We start from the raw sequence: 21,636 nt of genomic DNA on the forward strand, positions 1-21,636 counted from the left end.
GGTTTTAAATAAAAGATCTTTTATCCCCAAATGGCTCACGATTTTGACTAAAAAAGTCTATTCTTTTTCTCACTGACATAAAATGCTGCCTATAGCATGTATTATTAAAATTTTATATCTGGTTGTAAAGTTTGTTCCAATGACTGATCTACTTCTGCATCAATACCACACTTCTTATATTGTGGCTTTATCATATGTTCTAAAACATGTCAACTCTCCCATCATAATTCTTTTAAACAAGTTTATTTACTATTCCCCCCAACCCTGTCAAGAACTCTTACATTTTTATTCATTCACTTATTTATTTATTTAGCTGTGCTGCATGACTTGTGGGATCTTAGTTCCCCGACAAAGGGTTGAACCTGGGGCCTTGGCAGTGAGAGCGCAGAGTCCTAACTAATGGACTGCCAGAGAATTCCGGTTTATTTACGATTCTTGTGAATCTTACTTTTCCAAATCTTTAATATCAACTGGACAAGTTCTTTAAAAAACCTTATCGAAATTTTTATTCAGAATGCACTGAATTGGGCTTCCCTGGAGGTGCAGTGGTTAAGAATCCGCCTGCCAGGGCTTCCCTGGTGGCGCAGTGGTTGAGAGTCCGCCTGCCGATGCAGGGGACACGGGTTCGTGCCCCGGTCTGGGAGAATCCCACATGCCGCGGAGCGGCTGGGCCCGTGAGCCATGGCCGCTGGGCCTGCGTGTCCGGAGCCTGTGCTCCGCAACGGGAGAGGCCGCAGCAGTGAGAGGCCCGCGTACCGCAAAAAAAAAAAAAAAAAAAAAAAAAAAAAAATGCTTTGCTAGGGCTTCCCTGGTGGCGCAGTGGTTGAGAGTCCGCCTGCCGATGCAGGGGACACGGGTTCGTGCCCCGGTCCGGGAAGATCCCACATGCCGCGGAGCGGCTGGGCCCGTGAGCCACGGCCGCTGAGCCTGCGCGTCCAGAGCCTGTGCTCCGCAACGGGAGACGCCACAACAGTGAGAGGCCCACATACCGCAAAAAAATAAAAAAATAAAAAATAAAAAAAAAGAATCCGCCTGCCAATGCAGGGGACACGGGTTCGAGCCCTGGTCTGGGAAGATCCCACATGCCACGCAGCAACTAAGCCCGTGCACCACAACTACTGAGCCTGTGCTCTAGAGCCTGCGTGGCACAACTACTGAGCCCATGTGCCACAACTACTGAGCCCACATGCCTAGAGCCCGTGCTCCACAACAAGAGAAGCCATCACAATTAGAAGCCTGCGCACCACAAGAGTAGCCCCCCGCTCGCCCCAACTAGAGAAAGCCCATGCACAGCAACGAAGACTCAACACAGCCAAAAATAAAAATTAAATAAAAAAATAAACTATAAAAAAATACACTGAATTTATAGGTGGGAAGAAAAGGAGTCATCTGTACGATATTGAGTATTCTCATCTAAGAGTATTGCCTATTTTCTCATTACTCATATGCTCCTCTCTTGTCCTTCAACAAGTTAGTTTTTTATTCATGTATATCTTACATAATCGTGTTAAATTTATACCTGGTAAGTTTATACCCATGGCATTTTCTGATGTGTGTGTCTGTGTGTACGTAAGTGTGGTGTAATTAGTAAATTATTTAGTAAACTAATAACTTTTGCATGTTTATTTTGAACTGTCACCTCACTGAACTCTCATAGCAGTTCAAGTTTTTTAGTTTCTGGGTTGTAGTTTCTAGGCAGACAATCTTATTATACCTTGTAAGTAACGTTCTGTCGCTTCCATTCTTAATATTTGCCTCATTTGCTAAGCCCCAGAGAACAATATTGTAGAATTCAAGTGGTAGCTGATACTCTTGACTTGTTCCAGACCCTAATGAGAATACAGAGAAGCCAAACAATATGAATTCCGGTTCAATGCAATTGATGACTACTTCCCAACCCTCTGAATTTACCCTTGTTATTTCATTAACCTCACAACCCCACATTTTACCCAATTGAAAATTTATCACACCTACAGCATTATGGAAGGATGTTACTGTGCTCCAGTGTTTCATCATTAAAAACAATGATTCTGGGCTTCCCTGGTGGCGCAATGGTTGAGAGTCCGCCTGCTGATGCAGGGGACACGGGTTCGTGCCCCGGTCCAGGAAGATCCCACAGGCCGCAGAGCAGCTGGGTCTGTGAGCCATGGCCGCTGAGCCTGCACGTCCGGAGCCTGCGCTCTGCAACTGGAGAAGCCACAACAGTGAGAGGCCCGCATACCGCAAAAAAAAAAAAATAATAATAATAAATAAAATAAAAACAATGATTCTGATAGTTCTCTGAGTACCTTATATCAAGTTAATAGTGTCCTTCTCTACATTACCTACATTTAAAAATTTTTGAATTGTATCAAATACATCTTCAAGGTATGCTTTTTCCTTTCCACCTCTAAAAGCTCCAGGTACATATAAGAATGCATTACTCTTTCAATAGAATGCTGGACTTAATCTACTAATATTTTAGTATGGATTTTATCTTTGTGAGAATGGTCTCTAGTGGTTTGCTTTTGCTTTGTTTTTGGTAGTGTTCTCTCCACGTTTGGGCAGCAAGGATATAATACTTTTGAACAATGAATTAGAATGTCTCCTTTCTTGCCTCCTTTTTGTGTCCTACATTCTGGTACAAATTAAACAACAGGAATTACCCATTCCTTGTATTGTGAGTTTGTGGAAACTTCTGCAGAGGTTAATTTTTTAATAACCTGTTTCTTGATTATCAATATTTTAAGGGTATTTGCTTCATCTCTGGTAATTTAAAATTTTTTTTGTGTGTTTCCAGAGAAGCATCCATTTCCTTTCACCATATTAAATTTTTCTAGAAATAGAATTTCAGTTTTATGGGAGTGCAGCTATTTGCACACTCTTATTAAAAGAAAAATTCTTTTTTGCTCTGCAAAAACCAAAAACACATCATCATCATCTTTGGAGGTTACATACAAAGAGTGAAATAGTAGAGTGAGCTTTCTAGGTCAGCCTGGAAATCATTTGGAAGATGTCAAAGCTACTGTCCTGATGCCCCCCATTCCTGTGAGATGAACTCTATAATTTATCAGAGTGGTGCATAGCATTCTCTCTTACAAAAAGGTTAACTCTGGCTGTTTTGAGAACAGACTGCAGTGGGGCAAGTGTGGAAGTGAGGAGTTGTTACAGGGCTATTCAAGGTGAGAGCCACTGGTGGCTTGGACTAGGACAGTAGCAGTGCAGATGGTGAGAACTGGTCAGATTCTGAAAATACCTTAACAGGAGAGCCAACAGGATTTACATATACAGTGTACTTTCATCAATAACCTCGCATTACAGGCAGATTCTCAACCAGGTACAACTTTTGCTGAGAATCACTGTTCTATGAAAACAAGGCCCACTGTTTTCGTATTTGCGTATTCCCATTTACACTAAGCACAGTGCTTTGCAAATTTGTTGAAATTCATGTGGATGTTTGAAATAGAAAAGACTTCTGGTTTCAGTGCTGACATGAGATCAATTACAATACATCAGTGAACTTGGGTCTTACGTTACTCCAGAATTTCTGGTAGAAGGTGCTTACAAAACACATGGGGACATGTTAGACATAAAATTAATGTCTGGATTAAAACCTCGTTTCATTTAAGTGTGTTCTCCATGCTATAACACAACCCTTCAAAGTCAAGGAGGTATGTAACATTAATATGTTTCCCCAAAACTTATAAACTTACGTAACAACCAGAGCCACAGCTTTTAAACTTCTACAAGGCAGCATGTCCAATGCCCCAAAGAGCACAAGGTTACAACTGTGTCATCAAGTCCCACATTAAATGCAAATTTAAGAAAAGCAAACAAGAATATTATCAGACTACCAAACCTTAGTAAGATTCTGTTATTTGCTACTCCTACTTCTCAACTCTCTAAATTTGTTACTCAACACAGGGGAGCTTTAAAAATTAATGCCTGGGCTCTACCCAAAGCCAATTAAAATCAGAATCTCTGTGGAGCATCTATCTTTTTTTAAGCTTCCCCAACAATTCTAATGTCAGCCAGAGTTAAGAACCACTGCTTTAACAGAATTTTATGAAACAAAAATAAACAAAATTGAAATGCGTAACACAGGAAAAGTGCAGGAACACGGAGATTAAGTTAAAAGCGAAAGGGCTCACCCTTTGCTGTATAACATTTTTTGCCTCCTGAAAGTTCCAAAGATTACTAATATTTGAATCTACATCATAACCTTATCAATTAGGTTGGGCAGTTAAGAAAAAACATAAAATAAGGCCTGGAAAGATCTTTGTTACTTAACTAAAATCATCTGGTGTTAACAGTACTTTCCAATGGGGGAAGGCTGTAGGGTTTCGGGCATAAAGCAATGCAGAAACAATCGCAGGGCATCACAGGGAGAGGATGAGAACTTCGGGCTCTAGCTTCCTGTGTTCTAGTCCAGAAAAAAAGGGGAGAGAAAGGAGTGCCCATGGGAACAAGCCCTCATGCCTGAAAGGACAATTTTATTTGAACCTATTAATTTGTCACTCAAAGTTAAAAAGATAAAAGCAACATAAAATATGGGGTAAAGGGGAAGTTGGTCTTCAAGAATTTGTCTTCAAGTTTTTACTGATAACAATAATCCTTCAAGCCTGGAGCTACTCAAAGACGAATCATGAAAAATAAGAAGAAAACTTTTATTTCAAACAGATTCAGTTGCATGTGTGCTACAGCAAAGGCTGGTTGTAGCAGTTTCCTTTCAAACCTGCACTGATGTATAAATTAGACATTACTTGGGAATGATTAATTTCTGGTAAAATGTAGATTCAATCCAACATTATGCCAATTTTTACATTTACTGTAGACCCTATTTTAGTACTAGAAGTTAAATTTTCATAACCAAAAAATGAAAATAACCTTACAGCTACTCCTAAGGTAATGAACTGTGAAATTAACTCCCCACTATTGCTTTGTAAATATACCCCTAGGTTGTTAAGAGAAATTCCGACTTCCTCCAAATCTGTTATTTAATTCTTCAGTCATCATCTACTGTTGGCTTGATGGTCACTCCTCTTCTTATTTGACCCCAACCAATTAAACTGCAAAATGAAAATAAAAGAAATAATGAATTTTATATCCATTTCATTATCATTACCACATAATCACATGACATAACTAGTTTTACTTGCCTATCTGCTAAATCTAAATGTTTCCAGAACCTGCTCCTTCAGAAAGAAAGCTCACATTATCTTCTTAGACCCAGAGAGATGGGCTCTAGCCAGAAGGAATGATAAGAAAAGCAAACAAAAAGGTGCTAGTATAAATATGCTCACCTTCACTCTTACCAAAATATACCTGCCCCTCAGAACCACTAATGAAGAAATTTCCAGTCTGCCCAAGGAACCATACACAAACCACTTCAGTCTGATTTTTTTTTTTTTTTAATTTCATTCTCTTTTCCTCTTTGGAAAATGTTTTTGTTTTGTTCTGTTTTGTTTTTTAACCATTCATAGCACTTCAACAGATCACCATGGCTTGCTTTACCATGACTTTAGCTGGTAAAGGAAATTAAGAGAAGTCCTAGAGGACTAGATAATCTATAAACAGATTACTCTCAAGAGCAGAGGGATTTCTGCTCCTTCTCTTTCAATGTCTGCTCTAGTCACTGGTCAGGCCAGACTGCTACCTCAACGGTAGCTTCTAGAACAGAACTTACCTAAGCATGGGTTAAAAACAACAAATCTAAAGAATATAAGGATCATTCAGATGCTTTCATTTCTTTTAACATACTTGCTAATTTTTAAGCAAGGTATAAAATTTCATTTGGGTAGAATCCTCTTACAGTATTAGTAGACAGGGACCTCACTGGTGGTCCAGTGGCTAAGACTCTGTGCTCCCAATGCAGGGGGACCGGGTTCGATCCCTGGTCAGGGAACTAGATCCCACATGCTGCAACTAAGAGTTCACGTGCCACAACAAAAGCTCCCGCACGCCGCAATGAAGATCCTGTGTGCCACAACTAAGACCTGGCGCAGCCAAATAAATAAACAAATAAATATAAAAAATAGTACACAGACACAAAAAGGTCATTCCTTTCTTTTAAAATACACTATAAATCAGAATGTCTATAACAGCAAATAGTATAATCACACAAGAGAGTAAAATCAAGCAGGCATAAATCACCACAAAGCAGAAATGATTTACTTAAAAGAGAACAAAAAGTTTAACTCTGTCTAAATTAGAGAGTAATAATTCATATCTTCTGAACAGTAAATGGTGAGAGACCATCCTGAGGCACTGTACCAGGGAAGCCTTAATAAGGGAGGTAGGTAATGAGAAAAAAAAGCCAAGGGTGACTTGAGTAATTATGGGGACAATCAGGACACAGAACAGTCTAATTTAGAGGGTTTATATGAGACAAAGCAGGAGAAACTTAAAATTCTTTCAAGCAGGCTTCCAGAAAGGTCCTGAATATCAGAAAGTAGTGGGAAGCTACTAAAAATTACTGAGTACAGCATGAAAAAATGTTTAACGAAGATTAATTTTGACTGAGTGCTTAAGTAACAGTGGAAGAGGCAAATTAGGAATCTTTTGCAATAACTTTTATGTGTGAAATGATGGTGGTATGGGCTATAATGAGGTCACACAGAATAGAAAGGAAACAGTAGATTCAGTAACTAACCCGGAAAAGAGAAAAGAGACAGGAGTCAACAATATGTGCATGTTTCCTAGCTCTATCCACTCGAAGCGCCCCGAAGCAACAGCACCTTAGGAACAACAAGCACACCTAGCACCCATATCTGCATTTCTAATACCATTTTCCACTAAGAAGAACCAGGGCCTCCTCAGGAGAAATGACCAATTCTAAACTGGAGCAGGGGAGAAGTACAAGATGATTCCAGAACATCTTGTGCCACAAAGTAAGGAACTGTCAAAAAACCAAAACCAAAAACAAACCCAATGGGGAAATACTGAGGCTTGCGCAAGTCCCAACCTGTCCATGGGATTGCTATCTGCTTCGTAAAACAAAGCAGAGGGTTTGTCTTCTAAGAAAAGTCATCTTCTCTGAAAAAGCCTCTTATGTAGTTGGCATCTTCCCAAGGTAGGAGGGTAGGGACTGATTCTGGGTTTTCAGTTGAGGTAGAGAAGACAGTGGCTATTACCAGAAAGTCCAGAGTGGGATGTAGTTACCTCCAGAATGCATCACTGCTAACCTAGCCTGGGTTTCATGACAGTCATAGAAATGGATTCCTTAATAAGATAATAGCTTTAAAAAAAAGAGGGGAAATGTCAAAAGGACATAGGAGTCACCTAAAGGGTCTCTACTGGACAAATGCTCGACAGTTTGGGCATCAAAATAAATAAGAACAGGTTATCACCTCACACCAGTCAGAATGGGCATCATCAGAAAATCTACAAACAACAAATGCTGGAGAGGGTGTGGAGAAAAGGGAACCCTCTTGCACTGTTGGTGGGAATGTAAATTGATACAGCCACTACAGAGAACAGTATGGCAGTTCCTTAAAAAACTAAAAATAGAACTACCATACGACCCAGCAATCCCACTACTGGGCATATACCTGAGAAAACCATAATTCAAAGAGTCATGTACCACAATGTTCACTGCAGCACTATTTACAATAGCCAGAACATGGAAGCAACCCAAGTGCCCACTGACAGACGAATGGATAAAGATGTGGTACATATATACAGTGGAATATTACTCAGCCATAAAAAGGAACGAAATTGGGTCATTTGTAGAGACACGGATGGATCTAGAGACTGTCATACAGCGTAAAGTAAGTCAGAAAAACAAATACGTGTATTAACGCATATTTGTGGAACCTAGAAAAACGGTACAGATGAACCGGTTTGCAAGGCAGAAATAGAGACACAGATGGAGAGAACAAACTTGGCGGGGTGGGGAGGTGGTGGTGGGATGAACTGGGAGATTGGGATTGACATATATACACTAATATGTATAAAATGAATAACTAATAAGAACCTGCTGTATAAAAAATAAATAAAATTCAAAAATTCAAAATAAATAAATAAATAAGAACAGTAATGAATCATAACCTACTGAATAAAATAGGATGCCATGAGTGCGTATTATAACTAGATAAGTAAATAACGGGGCAGAAAGAATGACAAATGATAAATGAGGAGTGGTGGAGCTGGGGGATGGGGATCACCATTTTGTAAACACTATAATCAAGCTCAGTTCAGACAAAAATCATCAGTGGATGCTAAATCCAGCGGGGTGGGATTTGATGAGGAGCAGGCTATTTGCATAGAGTCGCCCCACAGAACGCTTATTTGCAAGGGTAAAAAAGAGTAACCATATAGTGGAGAAACTGGCTAACACCTTGACTGCATGATCAAAATTAACTTCAACAAGGAGGAACCAGATATCATGTGTCTCTGGCTGTGACTCCCTAAGGAGAGACATCACCACCTACACCAAAGTATTCCAACCAAGAATTCATAACCTGAACCTAATCCTAGGAAATACCAAGTAAGCCCAAACTGAGGAGCAGTCTAGAAAGGAACTAGCTTGTATTCTTCAAAATTGCCAATGACAAGACAAAGAAAGGCTGAGGAAGTTCCAGATTAGAGATCAAGGGACATGAAAACTAAATGCAATGCATGATCCTAGACGGGGGACACAGAGGACATTACTGGAAGAAGTGATAAAACTGGAAAAGACTGTAGATTTCAGTATTTTAACAATGTTAAACTTGTTAAGTGGTTATATAAGAGAATATCCTTGTTTTTAGGAAATATACACCAAAGTATTAAGACATCAAGGGGCAACCTATTCCTCAAACGGTTCAGAAAAAGATAAGGGAGATAGTAAACCTAAGTTCACTGGTTTTCACATAGGTTGTGTCTATCACTCATCAGGCCTAGAAATACAGATTTCTAAGTCATTCGAATAAACAGTTGAGACTTGAAACCACAGTACAGTAACTGTTGCATTCAAGGTAAAGTGTGTTTGTGCATGTGTTAAGAAAACTGATTCTGTCTTTTTTATTAGACACTGACAAAGGCTAATAAACTTACCGCCAGTGTTTCTCAACTCTTCGGCTAAGTGCAATTTTTTCTCCTACTTCTGTGCACACAGGATTAGTCAAAACGATTTTGCCCAAATCAGCCTTGACTGCACTAACTCTTCCTCCTGTCGACAGGGATCCTATGTTCACCATAAGCACTTCATTCTTAGACAGCTTTTGCACCTAGGGAAATCAAGGGGGGGAAAATAAACCCCAAAATCAAGAAAATGCTTTCCAAACAACTGCTTATTTTCCTACAACCTTGCCAACAAAAGATGTCAGCAATTTTCCATCTCTGCCACCCTGATCTCAGTAAGACTTTTTAAAAAAACCACATGGATAATAGGAATTATCATGTCACTGTCATACATGACATACTGTTTCCTGTTTTGTTTTACTTTGAACTGACTGCCATACAGAAGTTCTCAATTTTCAGGAAGTCAAGTTTATCTACCTCTTCTTTTTTCTTAATCCCACGTTAACTGAAAAGAAATGAACCTCAAAACTGGTCTTAACTTCACTGTCACTTTTTTTGGAACAGGAATTACAGAAAGCACTTACTTTTGCTGCTTTCTTGTCTCCTTCAGTGCGTACACCTAGAAGCCGTCTAAGCAAGAAATAGGAAATTTCCAGTTCTGTGAAGATCTCAGGTAAAGCTCCAACTGCACCAAGTACCTGCCCCACCATTCTGTCAGCCCGGCACAAAGTGGGGTCAATTTTTGTTCCAACTCCTAATACAAAATAAGATATACATTTTATTGTTCAACATTTTATTTCCTATAAAGCTGTTTACCCAAAAGACTTAGTCAAACAAGTACAGCATATACCTATACATTTTAATACACTTATATTTTCATACTCATTTATTAGCTACATACATGTGACAAAATACCTGTTTTATATGAAGAAACAGAACTGTAAACTCATGGGTTAGTTGAACATTTGAGAACAGAAAGATTCTCTTGATTTAAATTCTAAGCAAAGGACAAACAGAGCTAAGAGCCTAACTCAAAAATGAGCCTGAATATCCTTAATGAAGGTTGAAAAGATACGAAATTCATGAGTAGTTTTCAGGATATTTGCCTGCCATTTCTCCCCTGGAAGGCTGATCAAAAAGATAGCTTAAAGACTTTATATGATTCCTGGGATCCACTTCAAAATATTTTAGCTGTATGTCTTTCAAGCAGAAGAGGGAAGAAGATACAAAGATGAGGCAAGAACAGTAAAGTACTGGGAATTCCTGGCAGTCCAGCGGTTAGGAGTTGGTGCTCTCACTGCCGTGGGCCCAGGTTTCGGGGAACTAATATCCCGCAAACCGCGTAGCGTGGCCAAAGTGAAAAAAAGAGTGGTAAAGTATTAACTGTTGAACCTGGGTGGTGGCTACGTGACCACACATTACACTACATTACACTAGTCTCTCTACTTTTATGTTTGAAAAGTTCCATAAGTTAAATTTTAGAAGTCTCCAGAGTTTCCTTGTTTACAAAACAAACAAAAAGGATAAAATTATACACGGTAAACTCCTAATTACAATATACAATAGAAAAATGAATTATATAGCCAAACACCAGAGAACAAAAAGACAAACTCCTTCACCAAATGTTTTCTTCTTTAATCCGTAAGTTATAATACCTCTAATTCTCACTGTATCTTGCCTTTTTCTGGGTATCTGGTAATACACTATTGTATGAGATGAGAAGATCCATAAATTATCTCAGTAATTCCAACATAACGGAAGTTATCTTCTTTAATTCCCACTTCAGTGTAACTATGATCTGACATGATTCAGCTGACACTTGTGGGTAACTCTCCATTTGCAAAACATACATTAAAAAAAACAAAAACAGAAACAAAAAAACACCACCACTCTACCCCCAAAACCATGTAGGCTAAAAAAAAAAAGTATAGTTAGGTATTTTAAATGATAGGACATAAAACTTACTTTGTTACTGCTAAAAAGGAGCTACTTTAAAAACTAAACCAAGGGCTTCCCTGGTGGCGCAGTGGTTGAGAGTCCGTCTGCCGATGCGGGGGACACGGGTTCATGCCCCGGTCCGGGAAGATCCCACATGCCACTGAGCGGCTGGGCCCGTGAGCCATGGCCGCTGAGCCTGCGCGTCCGGAGCCTGTGCTCCGCAACGGGAGAGGCCACAACAGTGAGAGGCCCACGTACCGCACAAAAAAAGAAACAAACTAAACCAAAATTCTACTTTTTATTTTATTTTTTTTGTGATACGCGGACCTCTCACTGTTGTGGCCTCTCCCGTTGCGGAGCACAGGCTCCGGACGCGCAGGCTCAGCGGCCATGGCTCACGGGCCCAGCCGCTCCGTGGCATGTGGGATATTCCCGGACCGGGGCATGAACCCGTGTCCCTCGCATCGGCAGGTGGACTCTCAACCACTGTGCCACCAGGGAAGCCCTACTTTATGTTTAAAAATAATTTTTACAAACACATGAAACCATCTTATGACCTAAAATCAACAGCTTAACCACATATGTTCCTCTACCCCATTCAATTATTAAACATCAAATTAAAAATCTATATCTTTATGAGTAATATGTTTCTCATGAAAAGTACCATGAATATCCACAAATTAAAAACGTAGGGATGAGAGAAAAATCTTTACCAATAAGACCTCCTGGAGCAGCATACTGAAGATCATTATGCTCTGCGAAAAGTGATACAATTTTGGAAAAGATGGGTTTACACATGAGCTTTCCTTCACTATCTTTGGAAACAATACCAGGTCTGACTTCTATCTCCTGGCCCACCTGTAAAAATATACATTAGTGATTAGAATTTGTGGGACAACACGATTTCCATTACATACAAAAAGTCCTAACAGGAAGACCACAAAACTGAAAAGCAACCCTTTCTCTATTTCAAAGATCACTATTTAAAAAAAAAAAAGATGTGGGAGAGATCTTCAAAACCAGAACCATCCAAATGTTTCAAACTACCTACCACACAGGTCTATCACCATATAAAATGTGCTCCATGTTCATAGAAGCCTATAAAGTTAGAGGTCAAACACACTCAAAAGATATAATAGTAAACAAAGAAGTCTATATCAAGTACTAGACACCATGAAGAAAAAAATTATTTTTCAATTTGGAGTGTTCATACTATTTTCCTAATTAAGACAAGAGAAAAACAAACAAAATAAAAACACAACAACCAAAACCTAGTTTACCTTTAATACTCCTTTTAGAATACTGCCACCAGCTACACCCCCCTTAAGGTCATCAACTTCACAGCCAGGTTTGTTGACATCAAAGGATCTAATAACTAAAAAAAAAAAACAAATTAAAGCCAATTCTATTCACTTTAACTTCAGAAAAATTTGATTAAGTTAACTTCTCTAAAATAGTAGACACATAAGATTTATACAAGGGGAACTGTGACAAAATCTAATATTATTCCAACTAAGTATACTGCAACCTTAATTACAATGGAAAAAGTGGAAATAACTTAAAAGTTCATTGATAGGAGGCATATTATGGTACACCCATAGTATGGAGTTATTAATAGCTATTATTAATAGCAGTTATTAATAGCAGTTATTAAAAAAGAATGTTAGAGCACATGTAATGATGTGGAAGGATAACCTTCATATATTGTTAAGGAAAAAAGAAAAAACTAGTTATGCATAGTATGATCCCACTTCCACAAACAAAAACTAAAACAAGAAATGTGTATATGTTTATACATGATAATATGAACAAAGAGAAAGGTGCGGGAATAGTACACACCAACTGTTAACTTTGGTTACTTCAGGGCTAAGGGGCGAGGCAGGGAGATTGTAGACCTTTTTCTTCATATACCTCTATATTATATGATTTCTGCATTAAAAATGTAGTTTTAAAACTTCAAAACAACCCTAGGATTGGACTTCCCTGGTGGCGCAGTGGTTAAGAATCCACCTGCGAATGCAGGGGACAAGGGTTCGATCCCTGGTCTGGGAAGATCCCACATGCCACAGAGCAACTAAGCCCGTGCATCACAACTACTGAGCCTGCACTCTAGAGCCCACGAGCCACAACTACTGAACTGGCGCGCCTAGAGCCTGTGCTCCGCAATGAGAAGCCTGTGCACTGCAACGAAGAGTAGCCCCGGCTCGCTGCAACTAGAGAAAGCCCACACACAGCAACAAAGACCCAACATAGCCAAAAGATAAATAAATAAATTAATTAAAAACAAAAAACAAAAAACCCCACAACCCTAGAACTACATGACCTGCACTTCAGTCCTGAGAGCAGTGATCATTAACAAGGGGTACACATCACAATCACCCAAGAGAACCCTTCCCACAACACACAGAGGGGGGGGGCCTGGATGAAGGGAGGGGTTCAAATGTCTGTTTCGAAAAGGCTCCTATATCTATGTAGAAATCACGAGTTTAGATGATCAAATTATACCAATATTGGTACTATGAACTTAAATAAGTTGAAAGAGATGAAAATCTTCATTAATGGTACAATGAAATAATTTGTATGGAAATTCTAATATCCTGCTCCTGACTAAAACATAATTCCATACAGAATAATGCATTACTCCATCTTAATCATGTAACATATCACATACCAAGCACAAAAAGACTAAAAGTTCCTTCTGTATTCAAAACTTTCTCTCACCAGTAATGCAATCTAGTACTGCTAATACAATCTCAGAATTGAGTTCAAAAAAAATTTTATGGAGATTGTAATTTATTATCACCTCTGCAGAAATCATTGCTGATTCCCTTAAAGAGGAATCACCAATGTGGAAAAGATCAGACAAAATCCTATCACTTACCAATAAGTCGGGGTTCTGAAGTAAAGTCTCTTGGAGGTACTGGAATTTTCTTTACTATGTACTCACAGACAACTTCAATATTGTATTTTAGCTGAGCAGAAATTGGAATAATAGGAGCTCCTTCTGCTACTGTACCTATAAGACAAAATTCAGAAAGATCAAAATTCTTCAGTTTTACAGAACTTGTTCTTTACATATTATAGGAAACAGTTAAGATTACTAAAATAGATGCCTAAACATCCCCAAATGCCAGCAACAGGTAGAAAATGATAATTCTTTTTAGAAAAGTGTCAGTATTCTGTTTGTTTTTGCTCCTGAAAATGAATACTATTGCATTTAAGGGGAAAAAAAGTCAAAATATATTAATAGATATATTTAATACATCAAAATGATAAAACTGCTCAAAAGAATAAAATACTAACGCTCCTGGGAAAGAGCACGTTACTAGTTGAAAGATTTCTGATAACATGTAATTAACTTCCCAATAAATGTCAAGATAAAATTATAGACTCTGCTAATCAAAGAGTGATGGCATATATAGTATTTGCTCCTTATTAATTAAATGTCAAACAGGCTGGTGAAAGAAACGGACCAAACACAATGAGATTTTAATCAAAATGATTTATTCTTTTTTGTTATGAGAGAACTGGGTGCATAGGAAATCAACCTTTCTAACAAGAAAAACAAGGCTAAGAAAGGATCAAATGTCAATAAGATGTCTTCCCTGAAATGAAAAACACTGCTGTTAGAGGAAAGGAACACTAAAAGATAAAATAAATCATTGTCAGTTTCAATTCTAAAAGTAGCTACTCAGTAAGAACAGTTTAAGACTGAAGTTTTTTTTTAATGGATTTTTTAAAAAATTAATTAATTATTTTTTTTGGCCATGCCGTGTGGCTTGTGGGATCTTAGTTCCCCGACCAGGGATTGAACCCACTCCCTCGGCAGTGAAAGTGCAGAATCCTAACCACTGGACCACCAGGGAATTCCGAAGACTTAAGGTTTTTGTTTTTTTTTTTAAATGCTTTTGTTTATTTTACTATCACTGAGGAGGATTCTTATTAGATACTATGGCTTCTTACCTTGTACAAATGCAAGGATCTGTTCATACTGTTCTTTAGCCTGGCTTTCTTTTACCAAATCAATTTTATTTTGTAGAATCAAAATATGCTTCAGTTTCATGATTTCTATAGCAGCCAGGTGTTCAGAAGTCTGGGGCTGAGGACAAGACTCATTACCAGCTAAATAATAAAGGATAAAAAAGATGCATGAGAATTAGCTAGAAATCTTTGTCAGAATAGGCAAATCCATGAGACAGAAGGCACGTTAGTGGTTGCCAGGAACTGAGGGAAAGGGGGATCAGAGTGATTGCTTAATGGGCACCAGGTTTCCTTTTGGGGTGATGAAAATGTTCCAGAACTAGACAGTGCTGACACTTGTAGAACACTGTGAATGTACTTAATATCATTGAATTGTATACTTTAAATGGCTAAAATGCTAAATTTTGTGTTATGTGTATTGTATTACCAAAAAAACACTAGCTGACATCTAAAAAAGGAAACGCTTGAATGCCCTAGCCCTACTCAAGGCAAAAGTCCTGGATCGTTGCCGAGCATCCACCTTTGCCCCTGCTTCATCCACTGTGTCTGGATTCACTGGAGCCTCCTGATCATTTGGCTCTCTTCCCTGGTCCTAAGCCAAAAGCTTGGACTCCACAAGTTTGACATCTCAGGGTCTGCCCTTAGCTTTTGCTCAGGCATAAGGAAGAGCCCTCTGGCTCCGTCTAGTCTTAGAGACGTTCTGGCCCAGTCAAGCTCCCGAGAGGCAGAGAGTAATTAAGGGAAGACACTTAACACAGTCCATGAATTTCAGCTACTATCAGAGGCTACTCCCTAACAAACCGAGGGAAGAACACTAAGAACAACCATTGGTATTATAAAGAAATAGGTATGTTTTTTGAGCACCTTAATGACCATCCTAAGTGATGATGTTCAGGTGTCCTATACTATATCCACTCGGCACACTTTTAAAAATTATATCCCATAGCAACAAAATCTCTTGACAGCTCACATAAAGAAGGCGGCACAACACCAGCCTTGAAAACCCCAATTCATCTAGACTTCAGCACTTATTATGAATGAGATTTGCATCTAAATAAAACCATTATACACCACTGTTGCAGTAGACAACTCAAAGATGCACACACACAAAAAAATACATGCACTTTTACATGTAAATATAAAACTAATAAATCATTTCATGTGATCTAAGGGGAGAAAATGCACTACTGATTTTTTCAAATATATATATATACACTACCAAAAGAATTCTCATAAGACATCTGCCCTAGGTCTATCTTTAGTATTTTGTGATAGCTGGTAGACAAGGATATCATCCTGGTTGACATGTTAGTTCCCATTTCCGTCACCTTTAGGTACTGGATGTGGCCCTTAAAGGCCTTAGTTTCCCTTTAAATTGTCCATCTTGGATTTGCCCCACAATGATTTGTCCAAACCAGTTCTGACGTATTTACCTATCAACAGAAGAGCTGCATCCATCACTGCGGCACCGTTCAGCATAGTAGCCATCAAAATATCGTGGCCAGGACAGTCAACAAAGGAAACATGTCTAACAATTAAAAAACAGCAATCAGTCCTAAGATCAATCAATACTTCAACATTCGAGTTACAGATTTCCTAAAATTAAATCCCTTTAAATATAGAATATGAATATTACATGTAAGTATGAAATAAGAATATGGAAATAATTCTTATTTCTGTAAAGTCAAGTGGTTACAGGACTTGGAGTTTCTAGACCTTAGAAATAAGATTACCTACTGGCTCAGTTATACTTCAAAAACAAACAAACAAAAAAACTCATAGAAAAAGAGATCAGATTTGTGATTACCAGATCTGCGGTTACCAGAGGTGGGGCATGGAGGGAGGGGGAATCGAATGAAAGCAGTCAAAAGGTACACACTTTCAGTTATAAGATAAGTACTAGAAATATGACGTACAATATGATAAATATAGTTAACACCACTGTTCGTTATACATGAAAGTTGTTAACAGAATAAATCTTAAGAGTTCTCATCATAAGGAAAAAATTTTTCTACTCATTTAAGTTTATACGAGATGATGGATGTTCACTAAACTTATTGTGATCATTTCACGACGTATGTAAGTCAAATCATTATGCTGTATACCTTAAGCTTATACAGTGCTGTATGTCAATTACATCTCAATAAAACTGGAGGGAAAAAATAAAATATGAAAAGAACAACAACAAAAAGTACCTACTGGCTGAGAGTAAAATCACTGCAGATCATTACAAAGCAAATGAAATTAGCTATGTGTAGAAATAACTAGATACAAAAACTCCCAAATCCAATCAAAGTGAATATGGTATAAAGTATATACTGGGAATGTCATTGATTTGAAAGCTAAACCAGTGTTAACAGAATGGGCAGTGCCATCTGAAAAAATTTGCCAAAAACTTCTCTAGCATCTTGAAAAGCTGAAATTGCCCATCTGAAGTGCAGATGGCAGCACCATTTAAACAAAATTATGCTACTCGTTAGGAATCATTATTTTTAATAATTGTATGCTCACACTCACGATCTAAAATAGGGGCAGCAGACTGGCCCACTGCCATAACCACTCATGCACATCATGTCTGCTTTCACAACACAATAGCAGAAATGAGTAGTTGCAAAGAGAATCTATGGCCTGCAAAGCTGAAAATATTTACTATCGGGCCCTTTGCAGGAAAAGTTTGCTGCTATCTGATAAGCGCCACAACTAGGGTGAGGCAAGTGAGCCACTCGCCCTAGGTGCAAAATTTAAGGGGGTGCCCAAAAAAACCCAGTAATCAAGACAAACAATATTTAAATTTAATATTTAAAAAAATCAAAATTCATGCAAAAAATCTATGACGAAAAAAATATCAAAAATTTAAATGAAAACAGGATCAGCAACAATGCCATGCCAAAAGCAAATCAAACAAAAAACCCCAAGTGAGGGCTTCCCTGGTGGCGCAGTGGTTGAGAGTCCACCTGCCGATGCAGGGGACGCGGGTTCGTGCCCCGGTCCGGGAAGATCCCACATGCCACGGAGCGGCTGGGCCCGTGAGCCATGGCCGCTGAGCCTGCGCGTCCGGAGCCTGTGCTCTGCAATGGGAGAGGTCACAACAGTGAGAGGCCCGCGTACCACAAAAAAAAAAAAAAAAAAAAAAAAAACCAAAAAAACCCCAAGTGATGATGAAAAGCAAAACACTAGTAGTTTGAGCTGTCGGGGAACTAAGATCCCACACGCTGCACGGTGGGGACAAATAAATTTTTTTTAAATTTAAAAATAAATAAATAAATAATACTATTTATCTTGATTGCCGAGGCCCTTTTGCTTTTCTCTTCTTTTCTTTTTTCTTTTTAAAGCTTCTCCCTCCCCTTAAACTTTGGGCTTCACTCGCCTCTCCCTAGTCCCAGCTGTGCTCCAGTTTACAGTTTCTTTGTGGAATATCCCCAACCCCCATAAACACTGCTGGGTGGATGACAGTATCCTCCAATAAAGAAAAGTATACGCAATCATATTCAGAAAACAGATGGGTAACAAGCCCGTGTATTTAAAAAACGTGATTAAGAATGGCTTTGTTCTCCTCTCAGAAACAGAAACAACATTGTGTAAGAGAAATTTAGGAGGACTGGCAAAAAGAATCCCTTAAATCCAATGAGCTGTGTTTCCCTCCATTTCATTCTGCTTATGTGATACTTTTTCTTTGGAGAACTTACATGTACATCTCTTAATGTAGGTTTAAATACTTGACTTTTCAAATTATTGTCATTATGGACAATAAAAACAAAATAATGCAAAAATAAAGCCATTCAACAATTAGGTTCACTGTTTAAAATCTCAGTTAAATATTTCAAAAAGCACAAATCACACAACAACAAAATATGAACTGTAAAGTGTTTTTAGCAGAAAAGAGGTCACCTGACTAATTTGAAGTTCCCTTTGGTCCCTGGAATATCTGTAGGAAACTCATCGGGTGTACTACTTCCACAGGATCTATAACATTCTGGCCGAGGACAACTTGGGTCGTCAAGTTTATAAATCTAAAAGTTCCAATGAAAAAAAGACTTGGATTTGTTATCTGCCCATTCAACAATTAAAGTTAGTTCCTAATTTCACTGTACACAGCTCACCTTAGCATTAGCATAGCCAAGTTTGATGGTAATGTTTCTTTCTAGTTCATTTTTGAACCTGACAGTGTGAACTCCAGAAATAGCTTTTACAACCGTAGACTTCCCATGAGCTACATGACCAATTGTACCTATAGACAAAGTACAAAAAATTAATTCATGTGCACTCAGTTACACAACATATTTTTTCAGTTTTAGAGTAGAAAACCCAAAGCCAAAACTCACTGTAAACATCAATGTAAAACTAATAGTGACTTCAATTTCTCCTCCTACACATCCTTGATTACAAAAAACTTACTCTGATACAGGACTGAGAACTTTCCATGTAACCGACAACCTTGTTTTAAACCATACTCAGCATAATAAAAGCTATCCATCTTATGTTTTTACTCACAGAAAAGAATGCCTTCATTTAAAATAAACACTTGGTAAAAAGTACATGAAATCTTGTATATCAAGAAACTTTCCAGCATTCTCAGAGTGAAGTAAATAGGTATGAGGAGCCGTCACACAACAAAAAGGAATCCATGAAAACAAGAAAACAACTCAGGTATCATTACGGTAATGCTGTCAAGGGTAGCACATATCTTATAAGTTTTTAACAGCCTCATGGTAGAGCCTTACTTTTAACTAGGCTTTACTGTGTTGTTTGTGCAGACTCTCAAATACCCCAAATTTACAATCAGTCAACATAACTTCTTCTCTAAAGTTCTACGTGCCAATTAAGAAAAAAAATTATCTAGTTAATAATAGCTTATATATCAAACAAAACTTCCGCAAACTGCCGTTGCAATAACCCTGTGTGGCAAGTACAGTCGCATTTCCCCCTCTTCTTTAAAATGCTACATGACTACAATCACCTTATGCTATTAAACTTTTCTTATGTATTTATCGCTTCTTCTCACCTAGTCTGTAAGCTAGGCACGGGCAACATGGGCTTCCCAAAAATATCTAGCAGGTGCTTGGCTCGCAAGAGCTGAACATCTATTTATTGAATTATTTGCATCTTCATGTAATTCAGGTAATCACACAAAGAGAGAGGTTAAAATTAGTGGCCGGAGATCAATTAAGTCACGTCTCCAAGTTATTCTTATCTTACCTATATTAATTGTGGCCTGTCTGCTGATAACTTCATGTGAAAGTGGCGTCAACTTGGTAACATCCTGCAATCGAACATTTTTATTTTAAATCGCTGTACGTAAGACAAATCACAACTCTGACTTTACATTTGCTACCTACAGCTCTCTACCATTTGAATAACCCTCTTCTACTTCTAAAGCGCTTTTTCTGTATAAGCAACCTTGGACTCTGATGACTGGGAAGCCCTAAAAGTCCTTCATCGTTACACACTGCCTATGGGAGATGTGGAAGCTTGAGGTCCCCCAACCTTGAGAGCATCAGCACGAGGACAGTGTAGATACTCCCTTCCCAGACCTTCCGAACTGAAAAGCCTTAATGACACTTAACACTGTGACTTTCCAGCCGAATCATTCGGGAGGCTCGGGGTCCCACGACCGCATAGCCTCATTCCCAGCTCGCATACTAGCAGAGGCGCATAGGGCGGCCCGAGCACGACTTAGGGCGCCGGGCCCCGGCTCTACCGCCTAACCCATGCTCCCGACAGCCCGGCACTGCCTCGTCTCAAAACCTCCCGGCAGGCCTGGTCATCCCCACTCCTGAGCTCCTTCAGCATCCTGCCAGAGCGATGACTTACCAAAGTGTTGAGATCTTGCCGAGAAAGGTGCGGCTGCCCTAAAGTCACACCAGCCTCACCCCCTGCCATCTTGCCCGGAGAGGAAGGAAGTCGTCCAGGTGGCTGCCTGACCGTTCGCAAGCCCCCCTGTGCAGGGCGGGGCAGCGGAGGCGGGAGGGCCGACTAGAGCTCAGGCCTGGGAGAGGAGGATGGCCGGTGCAGCGAAGGCCTCACTGCTTGGACTTTTCTCCCCATGGGTTTGTACAGTGCCTGCCGGCAGGCTGACTAAAAAACACAAGGCCAGTTTCAGGATCTATTCGCAGCAGACCTGTGGCATTTTTGTGCAGGCAACGGTGAGGGCAGCCCTAAAAAAGGCCCCTTGCTAGGCAGGCGATGCAACCGGCGCGCGCGCTGGGGAGGGTGGAGCCATTTCCGTTTCCCGTGGGGAGGGCCGAAAGAATTTCCCGAAACCTGGGATTCTTATCTGGGGTGTGAGGATAGACACTGGGAATGTCCTTCTTTACCGATTTCTATAATTTAGTAAGGCGAGATCAGCTCCGGGTCCGGCCGGGGCCCTTGGCCGGAAAGTGGCCGCGCACCGAGCTGGCGGTGGGGAGGGCGCCCTCACGCGGAGGTTCCCCGGCCCAGGGAGGGCAAAAGCAAAGTCTCTAACTTGTTCTCGGAGGGAAGTTTCTAGAGCCAGGGAGGTGGTCCATGGTGGCCCTAATGGAGCTAGCACTGGATAGAAGTTAGGTGTCGTGAGAGCGCCCCAATATATTTTTTAAGCCGATCCGAATTTCCATCTCTATTTTCTTTACTCTTTCTTGTTTCTAAATATTCAATGTGCTTTTTCTGCAGCTAATGAAAAGTGAAGGTCTTCAAATGTCATGTTTGAGAGTACAGATAGTATTCAGTGGAAATTGGGAATCATCAAATATGTTTTTT

General features: G+C 39.4%; 1 protein-coding gene across 1 annotated transcript; it reads right to left on the reverse strand.

Annotated features, from left to right (window-relative positions):
• Positions 1-4,455: 4,455 nt before the first annotated feature.
• Positions 4,456-20,924, reverse strand: EIF2S3 (eukaryotic translation initiation factor 2 subunit gamma). The gene is made up of 12 exons (XM_081222373.1): positions 20,713-20,924; positions 20,098-20,161; positions 19,002-19,129; positions 18,790-18,911; positions 16,335-16,429; positions 14,884-15,042; positions 13,802-13,936; positions 12,201-12,295; positions 11,634-11,778; positions 9,567-9,736; positions 9,016-9,188; positions 4,456-5,048 (listed from the first exon to the last, which is right to left on the reverse strand). Exons 1-12 carry the CDS (start codon positions 20,779-20,781, stop codon positions 4,985-4,987), a joined length of 1,419 nt encoding a protein of 472 aa, XP_081078499.1. The 5' UTR covers positions 20,782-20,924; the 3' UTR covers positions 4,456-4,984.
• Between the last annotated feature and the right edge of the window lie 712 nt (positions 20,925-21,636).

The sequence above is a fragment of the Mesoplodon bidens genome (assembly GCF_964165515.1).
Source record: "Mesoplodon bidens genome assembly, chromosome: X".
Lineage (NCBI taxonomy): Eukaryota > Metazoa > Chordata > Mammalia > Artiodactyla > Ziphiidae > Mesoplodon > Mesoplodon bidens.